This window comes from Gracilinanus agilis, chromosome 3 (assembly GCF_016433145.1).
Source record: "Gracilinanus agilis isolate LMUSP501 chromosome 3, AgileGrace, whole genome shotgun sequence".
In the NCBI taxonomy this organism is placed as follows: Eukaryota; Metazoa; Chordata; class Mammalia; order Didelphimorphia; family Didelphidae; genus Gracilinanus; species Gracilinanus agilis.
Window position 1 is genome coordinate 340,849,332 of NC_058132.1, and position 13,310 is coordinate 340,862,641.

Sequence of the window (13,310 nt, forward strand, 5' to 3'; positions counted from 1 at the left end):
AGAGAGAGAGAGAGAGAGAGAGAGAGAGAGAGAGAGAGAGAGAGAGAGAGAGAGAGAGAGAGAGAGAAGTTTCCTGGCTTCTGGGAATTGTAATCTAGTTGGGGCTACAAGGTTAAATCTGTCAAATGACTGGAGTCAATTCAAGGCTAAATGCAGAAGCAGGTGCTGGGATGTATAGTCCAAACTTGAAAATACTTTAGGAATTCAGAGAAGGGAATGAATATTGTCATATGCCCCTGAAGGACATGGGAATCCTCTAGGAAAGGATTCAAGGGGACATAGGACAAGTCTTTAAAGGACAGGTAAGATTTGGCTAGGCAAAAGGGAGGAGGAAGTATATTTTGGTGGCATGCACCAAAGGGTAAAGAGCATAGTGCCCTGAGCTGGGCCTGCCCTTGGCCAACCCATGCTTACCTTTTGTTTGCTGCATGTATAGTTAACCTTGGGCCTAGTTCATGCCCTGGCTCCTTCCTAATTCTAGAAGTTGATAAAGCCATATAAAGAAAATATCCTATCTTGATTAATTTGAATTGTCAATAGGAAAGGTAATGCTTTCTTCCTCAGTTTCTAATTTAGCTATTACAAGAGGGGAAGGAGAAGGAAATAAGCATTTATATAGTACCTGCTATGTACTAAACACTAAGTTAAGCACTTCACAAATATTATCTCTTTTGATCTTCACAAATCTGAAAGGTAGATGCTGTTATTATCTACATTTTACAGTTGTGGAAACTAAAGCAAACAGAATCTCAGAGGTTTGCTCAGGGTTATTCAGCTGAGGTTATATGTCTGAGGGCAGATTTGAACTCAGGTCTTTCTGACTCCCTGATCAATACTCTATCCATTGCATCACCTCATCATCCTATTTATAAATATATAAAAGGGAGAAGCTAGGTGGTTCTGTGGATTGAGAGCCATATCTAGAGACGGGAGATCCTGGGTTCAAATTTGGCCTCAGACACTTCCTAGCTGTGTGACCCTGGACAAGTCACTTAACCCTATTGCCTAGCCCTCATCACTCTTCTGCCTTGGAACCAATACATGGTATTGATTCTAAGACAGGAGGTAAGGGTTTAAAAAATAATAATAAATATATAAAAGGCACTGTAATAAATATTTGGGTATGACTCCTCTATCTTTGATCTCTTTGGGGTATATGTTTACTAGTTGTATTACTGGGGATCTATGTAAATATATGTATATACACACACCCATGTCTACATCTACATCCAAATATTTATAACAGTGCCTTTAATGTGTTTATAATAGGGCCACTAAATGGTATAGTAGATAGAGTACTGGGCCTGGAATCAGGAAGATCTGAATTCAGATCTGGCCTGAGACACGTACTCTTCATATAATTTTGGGCAAGTCACTTTGCCCTGATTGCCTCAGTTTCTTCATCTATAAAATGTGGATAATAACAGTTAATCCTGTGAGGCATGAGGATCAAATCAGATATTTATAACTATACATATCTGTATGTGGATTAATTGTTTTTCTAGTATAATATCAAATTGCTTTCTATAAGGTTTAGATTAATCCACAGAATCCTCGATTTGTAGCTAGAAGGGATCTGGAAACCCTCTACTCAGCCCCTTCATTTTACACCTGAGGAAATTCAGGTCCCAAATGACATAGGCATTATTAATAAAAGCAAGATTCGAACTCCAGAGCCATTATACTACCCTGCCCTAGCTTTGTCTACAGTATATTCACATGCCTTTATTCCTAAACCTCTCCAGCTTTGACCATTTTTGTCTTTTGTAATTTTTCAGACATGATAAGGTTGCTAAGATTATTCATGAATAATTAGACCTTAAGTATGAGCCAATCAATTAATTAATACATTGTTAAAAGTCTGAATCAGTCTCTAAAACTTAGTGGGTAAGAGGTTGAGCAGTTCTGGCCTTTGGACCAATATTTTGCTATTTGCTTAGACCCATTAGAACACTGGAGCTCACCAGGCCCAGCATATGACTAATCAGAATCCTTTTTATGCTAGAAGAGAAATGTGCCTTCGATTCTGGTGGAGGAGCAGAAAAACCATGGAGGCTTTAGAATAGCATACAATCAAGGGGCAGCTAGGTAGCTCAAACGATGGAGAGCCTGGCTTAGAGACAGGAGGTCTTGGGTTCAAATTTGTCTTCAGACCCTTCTCAGCAGTGTGACCCTGGGAAGTCACCCTAATTGCCTAGCTCCGTTTTGGAGAACCTATGGCCCATGTGCTGGAGGGGGCTGCTGCCCTTCCCCTCTCCCAAGGGCATTTCTCTCATGACCTGTCCCCCTGTCAGTGGCCCTGTCTGGGGTAAGGCGGGGGTAGGGGACTTACATGCGATGTGAGGGTTACAGTCTGAACACATGGTCTCTAAAAGGTTTGCCATCACTGGCCTAGCCCTAGCTGCTCTTCTATCTGGGAATTGAAACTTAGGTAAGGGGAGATACAGAGACAGATACAGAAAGAGAGACAGAGACAGAGACAGACAGACATAGAAAGACAGAGAGGCAGAGAGAGACAGAGAAAGACAGAGAGATAGAGACAGAAATACAGAGAGACAGAGAGAGAGAGAAAGACAGACAGAGACAGACAGACAGACAGAGAAAGGCAGAGAGAGAGAGAGAGAGAGAGAGAGAGAGAGAGAGAGAGAGAGAGAGAGAGAAAGGGAGGGGCAGAGAGGCAGAGAGAGAGAGACAGAGAGAGACAGAGAAAGACAGAGAAAGAGAGAGAAATTGAGGGAGGATTTGAACTGAGATTTTGAAGCCCAACATTCAACTACTAAACCATTTTGTTTTGACTTTTTCCCATTTTCCTTATGTTTTTTTGACTGATGCTTTGTGTCCCTGTCCAAGTCTAGGAGGCTTTTCCCACTTTGTTTCCAGAATAAAGCAATCCTCCCTTTGTGACCCCTTTTTTAGGGACTTGTCTAGGGTCACACAGCTAATACATATCTAAAGTCACTTGAGACCTCCTGCTCTTGCCACAGAACCACCTAGCTACCTTTGCTTGTCTGTGTGTCTCTTTCTACCTACTTCTCTTTCATTCTATTTCTCTTTCTCTTTTCTTTTCTCATGTTTCCTCCCAGCATGTTTGTGGAGGGGGTGGTAATGGAGTATGGACCCTAAGCCTTTTACAAAGCATTCTCTCCCTTGATCGAGGAGTATCTAAAGAGGAATTTCTTTACATTTCTAGAGGAAAATACTTGGATGAACAAAAGCCTAGGAAACAGGGTAGAGTACCCACTACCACAGCCACCAGAGATTTCATTATTTGGTCTAGTTCTATAAAATTGCCCCATTGGTTGTTTGGTAGAACATTAAACCTGCAGTACTATCATTTTTTAAATTTTAGCACAGCCCAACCATCAGCAATGAATGTCTTGTTACTTGTCAATCTATTTCTTTAAAGAGTGTTTGTAATTGTATTTCTATAAATCTTAAATGTCTTGCTAGATATTTAATGTATTTTGGTTATTTTGAATGAAATTTCCATTTCTATTATTTCCTCCTGGATTTTGATATTGCCATTGTATAGCAACACTGCTGACCTTGGGGCATATATTTTATATCCTGCTATCTTATTAAAGTATTGTCTTAAATGATTTCTTTACTGATTCTTGGGGGGTCTCTAAATAAAACTATCATGTCATCTCAGACTGCCTTTCAAAGTCATCACTTAAAATAGCCATAATTCTTCATCTTGGTTTATTCTATATTTGATTGTCAATTGAAGAGCATTTATGGACATCCCAATGTGTGCTAGAATGAACTAATGTGTATTGATAATAATGATTAATATTTTAAGATGTATTTTGAAAACTTTAAAGTGTTCAAAGTATATTTATAAACATATATGCCTTACAAAAATATAAAAACATGGGGGCAGCTGGGTAGCTCAATGGATTGAGAGTCAGGCCTAGAGACGGGAGGTCCTAGGGTCAAATCTGGCCTCAGACACTTCCCAGCTATGTGATCCTGGGCAAGTCACTTGACCCCCATTGCCCACCCTTACCACTCTTCCACCAAAGAGCCAATACACAGAAGTTAAGGGTTTAAAAAATTTAAAAAACAAATATATATATATATATATATATATATAAACACTTTAGAAACTAAAGTTTTTTAAATAAATATTTATATTTTACATTTTATTTCTAAATATATTGTGTTCATGTATTATACACATATATGTATTTTTTTTCTTTTTTTGACCCTCACAATATACCTGTGAGTTAAAGTCTAAAGATATTTTTAGTCTCATTTTGAAAATGAGGAAATTGATATTTGGGTTGGCTCAGTGACTTGTCCATGGTCTCATAGCTAATTAAATTTCAGAGGTAGGATTTGTACTAGGGAGGTTTGGTTTTTTTTAAAGAAATAGGAGCTAGAGCTCTGCTTCTGGTTAGCCCACCATCTTTTTGGTGAGTTGGAATTGAATGACACTTCCTTACAAAACAATACATCCATTAATACAGTTTGTCCAGAAAATATTGAAAGGACAACGAGAAGATTCTAGGGTTAAATAGGACAAGCTTCCTGGAAAAGATGAATTGATTAGGTGAACCGTTTAGAGATTATATGCCCAAACTGTACCCTTAAGGCACCTGTGAGACACCAGCACCACCACCATGCCCCCACATTACCTCAGACAGCAGAAGGAGGAAGTGCTTGCAATGGGCTGCTGGACAGAGGGATGGGGCATGTGAAAATTGTCATCAGGTGCTATGGAGAGGGAGAACGGAACAGCCCCCTCCTGCATGCTGGGGCACAGGTGCCATGGGTTGCCAATATGGGGTTAGGGTTTTCATCCCTGATCTCTAATGGACATTCATCTCCTCTCCTTCCCAGGAACTTCCCTGAAGGCAGATACCTAGGGCCAGGTCTGTAGACAACTATCAGGCTGCATTTGAGGGAGAGGGGAACTTAGGGATGGGGTAGGACAGAGAGCAAAGTCTGAGTAATGGGCACACAGATGCCAAGGCTGCCCTGCTATTCTTGATTAGGAAAATGTTGGCTAGTTTAGGAATCCCAGTCCTGAAGCAGGATTGCTCAGGGTCATTAAAAGTCAGGACACTCAGGACTGGCTATGAGGAGTTTTAGACTGGACAGCTCAGGCAGGACAGTGTTATATCTTGGGAAACCCAAGCCTGTAAGCTGGAAGTCCTGAGTATTAGACCAAGTTTTCTCCTTACTGATGTTACTGTGGGCAAGACTCCCACTCTTCCCTATCCCCCAGACTCAAGTTATCCCATATGAACAGTATAAACTTAGTGGTGGGATGGATAGAGCACAGGACCTGTGTTATGAGCAGCAAGGGGCTCAGGAGATGCTAGTGATGGCTGCTTAAATAAGGAGAGAGAGACCCTAACCACAGCTAGAGTTTGTTCCCACACCAGCTGGGTTAAGCCTCCTTTAAGAGCTCAAGATTCTTTGCTAAACCACAAAGCCTTAGAAACCAATCCAGCCAGGCAGTTGGTAGGGGCTTCCAGGAAGTAGAATGGGAGTTCCTGAAACCTTAGGTTGAAATGAAAGATCACACTGGCTTGGAAATGACTATTGCCAGTTAGAGATGTTATTCAGATCTGACTGCTTGAAACTAGCTACTGTTACTAAGGTAAGTAGTTGATTTCAAAGATTATTTAGGCTTTAGGATTAAACTGAGTTTATTTGTTATCAAACTGAGTGTAAGTAAGAGGGAGAAGGAAAGGTGGGTGAAGGGTACCCTAAATGATCTCGCCTAAATATTTGAAACTAAAATAAATCTTGAAGCACAAATTGTTCCTAAGGTGCAGAGTATGGGAAGGCCTTGAGGGACACTTCCCAACTCTGTTGCTGTTTGTAGCTGAGCCCAGAGGCTGTCAGGCCCCCCTGGGTCAGAAGCTGTTGTTACTTGAAAGTAGCTGTTCACACTTGCTTGATTTAAAGGTTGTTGGCTATGCCAATAAGATATTGATTTGGCTGGCAATGAATGTTGTCCCTACCTGCCTGCCTAATCCAAATCTCCCAAACCTCCCAGGGGCTCAGTTGCCACCACCTCCTCCCTAATCCTTGAGATGAGAGAAAGGAGTAAAGACCTCAGGGGTTTGTGGACCCCAATTTATACCCTATCTTTAACTGTTACCCTGGCACATGCCCTGGGGTGCTTTGCCAGGTTCTGTGTTCCAAAGTGGCAAACTGCTAACTTGCACCTAGAGAAAATGGCTGCCTATTTCTGCATATCACACCTGGAATCTGAAAGACCTGAGCTCATATCTGGTCTCAGACATTTAACTATCTGAGCCATCCTGGGCAAGTCACTTAACCTCTGTCTGCCTAAACTTCCTCCCTCCTCTGTCAGATAATAGCATATACCTCCCAGGGTTGTTATGAAGGTAAAATGAGATGATGCTATTTGTAAAGTAGTTTTGTATGCCTTAAAGCACTGTATAAAGGCAAGTGGGTGGTGCAGTGCATAGAGCCTTGGTCTCGAAATCAGGAAGACTCATCTTCATGAGTTCAAATCCAGCATCAGACACATACTAGCTGTATGACCCTGGACAACTCGCTTGACCCTATTTGCCTCAGTTATCTAATCTGAGCTCAAGAAGGAAATGGTAAACCACTCTAGTATCTTTGCCAAGAAAACCCCAAAATGGGGGCAGAAAGAATCAGACAAGACTGAAGTGACCCAACAACGACTGTATAAATGCTAGCTATCGCCTCCATCACCATCATCATTATTGCTTAGCATTTATATAGCACTTTAAGATTTGGAAAGGGTATGTTATCTCATTTATTTCTCACAACAATCTTATGAGTTAAGTGCTATCATTGCCCACATTTTATAGATGAGGAAATAGAGTCTGAGGGAAGGAAATTAAGGGGCTTCTCCATCATCAAACAACTAACAAATTTTTGAAGCAGGAATCAAACTCAAGTCTTCCTAACTCTTAAGCCCAGCACTCAATTTAGCTGTCTCTTAATGTAGAGAATTGTCCCTCCCTCCTCTTAACTCCCCTCTTCAGGACAAGGACATTATTGGGGAATAGAGGTAGATGTTGGGGGATGGGCGAGAGTGATCACAAATGCAATTCCTAGACTGTTTGCCCTAGAAATAAAGGGAGAGAAGACCAGAATAAGCCTCTGTAGGCAACTGGAGGATATTAGCTCATCTGGTCCTGAAGCCTGCAGCTGTCTTTTGCAGCCACTGAAAAGCTATTCATTCAAGCATTTATTAAACTCTTGCTATTTGGGAGGCATTGGGTGAGACAGTGGAACTACAAAGACAAAAAGGAAAAATCCTTGCCCTCAGAGAGCTTACATTCAACCAGGGAAAGGGAAGTTACATGTGCAGAACTATCCAGTTCTCTGGTCTCATTTCTCCTCTCTCCTCCTACCACCATTATTGTAGTTTTTCCTATATGCCCCAACACCCTAAACCTCTTTCCCTCAATCCCACCCAGTCCAAAAAACCCTAAGGCAGAATTGCTGTCCCCATTCCTGCTGTCTCTTCTCCCTTCATTTTTGCCTTTCTTCCCTGTCTTCTTCCCTCCCCTTGTGTCTTCCCAGCATCCTGTTTGCAGACATTGAAGGCTTCACCAGCTTGGCTTCCCAATGTACGGCTCAGGAGCTCGTCATGACTCTCAATGAGCTTTTTGCTCGTTTCGACAAACTTGCCGCAGTAAGTCACCCCTCAAGTCTTCTCCCACCATTCTGAAGGCCATGTGGAAGCAAAACGTGACCAGTGTGGTCTAAAGCCTTCTGGGAACCTTCTAGGAGCCCCTGTCACCCAGGACTCCTTGAAGCTGTGTTCAGAAACTGACTGGTGAATTTCAGCCATAGAAAAGCTGGATTGGGGTTTGGAGTGGGGTGGATCAGGATGGGAGGTAGGGAGAAGGGACATGTGGGCAAAGACCTCGGGCTGTTGCAAAGGGAGGAGAGATGAAGACACAGACAGATGCTATCATCACAGAACAGGACAAATTGTTCAAATGCACAGACAGGGTGAGGTGGAGGGCTGAGGGAGCTGTGGGTCACAGCAGACTTTCAGCTGCCACTGTACACATAGACAGAGTGACAGTATCACAAGAGCAAAAAACTAGAAAATGTAAGCGCTGGGGGGGGGGGGCTTTAAGATCTCATTTGGGCTCATTTTACAAATGGGGGAAATGGAGGCTTAGATCTCACAATAGAAGTCAACTCGAGCATCTATGCTGATGCAGGCAGGAAGTGCTGTGGATAACTCCAGTCATAGTATTTTTTGTTTGTTTGTTTGTTTGTTTTTGCTTCACATTGACTGAATGATTGACTTAGCAACGGACTGACCTTGCCAGGGATGTTTGGTTTAAGAGAATAAAATGAGTCTGTATTTCCAGGGGCCCATAATTCTGTCCCAAACTTATCTGGGCCCCCCCTCACCCAGGGTGGGATAAGAAATTATAATCGTAGTGGTAGGCAGAATTTAAGAGATCATTTCATCCATCTTGATCCTGTTTTGTAAATGGGGAAAATGAGGTCTAGAGAGGTATTGTATTAAGTGACTTGATTTTACAAACCTAGAACAGATAGAATTCTACAACAGATAGAAATGTATATGGGTGGTGGCAGTGGTGGTATGGGGAGTGTGAGTGGGTGGGGTAGTGGGGCAAAGGCTAGGTTGATACTTAAATATAATCCTCAAGAACATGAGGAAGAGTTGAATTTTAGCCTTAAAGATGAATCTGGAACCAATGGGGTAAGAGCACACTCATTAATTTAGCTCTTGTTTGCAGTTCTGTTACTAACATGAGATAGTTTGTTTTCTGCAGTCCTCCACTTTATGGGGGCTTTAAAAGAAAATACCTGTTTTCACAACTATGTCTAAATTATGGAAGCCACCGAGGGGATTTGGAGTTATATTTATAATCAGTCACCAGATTTTTAATGAAGGACTGCCCTTTATTTAAAAAAAAATACCTATAAACAGTAGAACTCTAATGAATAAATGTGTTCATTGTTCTTCCATAATGTCCTTTAGATAAATGTGCACTAGGTAGTGGGAATGTACTTGGCCAGAGTGTTCAGGCCCATAGCTCTGTCCCAGGCTCATCTGGGACTCCCTCTGGGCTCAGCCTCACCTGATAAGCCGGCTATGCTGGCTATGGCTAGGGTCAGATCTGGGCTTGCTTGCCCCTAAAAGGCAAGTTATTTGAGGCATTCCATGAGTCCATTTGTTTCCTGCTCTTCTCTATTCCTCATTTCATTGCTGGGTTAAAAAAATAATTATATATATTTTTCCCCTGTAGGAGAATCACTGTTTACGGATTAAAATCTTGGGAGATTGTTATTACTGTGTCTCTGGGCTTCCTGAGGCCCGGGCTGACCATGCTCACTGCTGTGTGGAGATGGGCATGGACATGATTGAAGCCATCTCGTAAGTATTGGGCTCCTAAAGCTATGGAGGGCAGGGAGAGGAAGGAGGGAGGGGGAAAGGGAAGAGTGGTGGTGTCGATAATAGGGTGAATCAGAAAGAGGCAACGAGTTAACTGTAGAGCTAAAAAGCCCGCTCTTGTATTTCTACCTTTTTTTGGGGGGGTCTGAGCCCATTCTGCCTCAGTTAGATCTTTTAATTTAATTTTTATTTTTTTAATTTCTTATTTTTTCCTTGATGGGATTATTAATTTTAATATTTAGGTAGTTTTGAATACATCATGAAGGCCACTGAAATATAACCATAATGTCATAGATCATTTCTTTTCATTATTTGATTTTTTTATTTTTTAAATTATGTTGATAAATTTTGTTTTCTAAATTACCTGAGTTCTTAATTCTGTTCTCCCTCCAACCTGAGTTTAGATCACAGATGTCAGGGAAATGAAGGACTTCTTTTTTCCTTTTCTTTTTTTTTAAAGACCCTCACTTTCTGTTTTAGAATCAATCCTGTATATTTCCAAGGCAGAAGAGTGGTAAGGGCTAGGCAATGGGGGTTAAGTGCTTGCCCAGGGTCACACAGCTAAGAAGTGCCTGAGGACAGATTTGAACCCAGGACTTCCCATCTCTGGGCCTGGCTCTCAATCCACTGAGCCACCCAGCTGCCCCCAGGACTTCTTTTTCAATGAAAACTTTGGAGAAGCAGTGAGATGAGATCCCATTTAAAGACATGCCAAAAAGAGTAACAACCATCTGTTGGTCTCCAGGGACAGACCTACATAATTGAAATCTAGGCTTGTTTGAGCCTTCATCTGAATCTGTGGATAGATAGAAGTATAGACATGATCAAATCTTGGGTTTCTGTCACACCCCGAGTTTCTTGTGACATGAACCTCTTTGGCAGTCAGGTGAAACCTACAGACTCCCCTCTTGGAGTTTGGGGTGGTTTTTTTTGTTTATTTGTTCATTTTATTTTTTTCTTTAATATTTCATTTTCCCTAATTACATGTAAAAGCTATTTTTAACCTTTGATTTGTTGTTTTGTTTTTACAATTTTAACTTCCAATTTTTCTCCCCTCTTTCCTCATTGAGAATGCAAGCAATGTGTTATGGTTTTAAATGTATAAAACAAAATACATAAGATTATAAAGGAAGCCAATTACGTTGAAATAAAGTTATCAAAACCTTTTTTTAAAGTTTTTTTTTAAGTTGAAACACCCTGATTTAACTTAAGGAATCTTTGAATTCACAGGGTCATATGGAATCTGAGATATTAACAGTCCTTTAGTCCAGTTCCTTCATCTTACACACAAGGCACCGAGGGTCAGAAAGACTTTGCCCAAGGTCATATAGGCAGTGAACAGCAAAGCTAGAATTTGGGCCCAAGTCCTTCAACCCCAGTCCTAGAGCTCACCCCATAGTATCTTACCTGTACATAACCCTCCCTGGGGATACTGACCCAGCCCAGAAAAGAGAAGAACCTAAGGAAGAAGTTAAGTATTGGGAATGTAGTCTATTATGGGGACAAAGGAAGGTGGCTAGGATCTGCCTTTGCTGGATTTGCAAAGTGTTCTTCCCTGTGACAAGAAAATTGATTGATAATGAGCTTTCCCTGCTGTGTCAGCCTCTCGCTCTTGTCCTGGGAATCACTAATTTCAATAGTGTACAGTAGCTGTATTGTCCAAATCATTAGAGTGTGCTGCCCAGAATGACCCTTCTGGGACAGGCTGGACAGGCATGACTCCATGATGCTTGTCCCCCCCATGCAGCTTCCTGGGAGCAGGACCCACTCCCCTCAGGAAGGGATATTTCATCCTCTTTCCTTCTTGGGTCTGCCTTTATTCTCCCAGGCTGGGATAATAATAGATCTTAGTCTTGGTGCTAGAAGGGACTTTAGAGATTATCTCATCTAACCCCACCCCTATCTGGCAGATGAGGAAACTGAGGCCCAGAGAGTTGAAGTGATTTGACTTTACAGAGTCATGTGTAAAATGACAGAGCCCAGTTTTGAATTTAGGTCCTCTAACTTCAAATCCAGTGGCACTGAGTCAACCTTCGTTCCCTTGCACCCCCTCCCATTCCCATGCTTTGCCAAAAAGTATTTAGAGTATTCTTCCCTTATCCAGTTAATTGGGAAGGAAGAGAATAGTATGGCTAAACCCAAACAACAGATAATCTAGAAGTAATTTCTGTATTTCCTCCAAGTGCATTGTAGGAATATTTTTTTGGCAGCAGCAAAATTCCCTTCCAAATGATGCTTGGCTCCAGATTATATTAAAATGAGTTCGCATTTCCCAAGTGCATCCTAATTGACTGGTGAAAGACATAAACCAGAAGTATGTGGAGAGGGAAAACGTGGGGCTCTAGATTAAAATACTGCCAGGCACTTTGGTGGTGGTGGCTTGGCTTGCTGCACCACCTTGCGGTCATGGGTAGAAAGTGCAGCTTCTGCCATCTTGTGCGTGAGAAGAAAGCCCTGTCCCAAAGAAAAGAGCCACCCTGTTTCCAGAATGTATATAATCTCAGGACCTTTATTTGGAGAAAACCAGAGGGGGCGGCTCTTTACTCTCTGACGACCCATCTCCATCATTATTGTGCTATGATGTGCCTTCTTTCCTTCTCGTCCTCAGTTCTTGTCCCATTGGCTTCCCCACTCTTCCAAAGACTCCCAAAGCCTTAGAATCACTGCAGCTTGGAATAGGAGAGCTTGCCTTTAAAGACCACTTGGTTCAACCTTTCCAATTTTTATAGATGAGGAAACTGAACATCACAGAGGGGGGAAAAAGTAGTTTGCCTAACTACGTAGCTAGTAGTGAGTGGAGAGCTGACCCTGAACTCAGCTCTGCTCTCTCCCTTCCACCGTTCTTTCCACAACACCACATCCTTCCTCATCCATCCTTTCTCCCCAGGTTGGTCCGAGAGGTGACCGGGGTGAACGTGAACATGCGTGTGGGGATTCACAGTGGTCGAGTACACTGTGGCGTGCTAGGACTAAGGAAGTGGCAATTTGATGTCTGGTCCAATGATGTGACATTAGCCAACCACATGGAAGCAGGAGGCAAAGCTGGGTGAGTGACCTAAGCCAGGCCATTCGTTTTTGAGCACCGGAGCTGGGTCTCCAAGTCCCCTGAGCCTGCCCTTGTCAACTCACTGTCCTCTGGAGTCAGAGGTTCAGCCTAAGATTGGGTGAGAAGGGGAGAAGGCTTATTACATCTGGGTCATGTCAGAATATTCGGGAGATGTATTCCTTTGTTCATTCATTCAGAAAGTATTTATTTATTAGCTATACCATGATATCAGGCTCTCATTGACTAATAAATTGTATATCTCTCAGTCCTAGCCCTCTAGGAGTATATAGTCTAGTCAGGTAGGAGAAGGGGCAGTGATATGCTGGTAAACAACCAGCTCTTAGGGGAAAAAAAACATGCTTTTTTCAAATATTTACCTTCTGTCTTAGAACTGTGTACTGTTTCCAAGGCAGAAGGGCAGTAAGGACTAGGCAATGAGGGTTGAGTGACTTGCCCAGGGTCACACAGCTAGAAAGTGTCTATAGTCGGATATGAACCCAGGACCTCCCATCTATAGGCCTGGCTCTCTATCCACTCAGCCACTTAGCTGTCCCTCACATGGCACACTTTTATGATTAATCTGCATTTTTGACATTTTCTCCATCCCATACTTTAATGTAGACAATCAACAAAACATCACATCAGACTCTGATGTGCATTGTTGGGTCAAAAGGTGTACACAGTTTTATAACTCTTTGGGCATAATTCCAGATTTATTACATTTGATGATTTTGTAGTTTTATAACAAACAACAAGGCAGAATATGACACGTGTGTACAAGCTAAAGGAATACAGAGGGGCAAATCATTTCCAACAGGCACCTGGGAGAAGAGGGCATTTGAAATGGACATTCAAGAC

The 13,310-nt window shown here is 42.0% G+C and overlaps 1 protein-coding gene across 2 annotated transcripts in view; it reads left to right on the plus strand.

Annotated features, from left to right (window-relative positions):
* The window catches only part of ADCY5 (adenylate cyclase 5), a 255,962-nt gene that overhangs the window by 181,212 nt on the left and 61,440 nt on the right, over positions 1 to 13,310 (plus strand). For both annotated transcript variants that reach the window (XM_044670042.1, XM_044670043.1), the window contains 3 exons: positions 7,546 to 7,657; positions 9,261 to 9,388; positions 12,294 to 12,452. In XM_044670042.1, the coding sequence (XP_044525977.1) occupies positions 7,546 to 7,657; positions 9,261 to 9,388; positions 12,294 to 12,452 (399 nt within the window). The remainder of the gene's footprint in view (positions 1 to 7,545; positions 7,658 to 9,260; positions 9,389 to 12,293; positions 12,453 to 13,310) is intronic.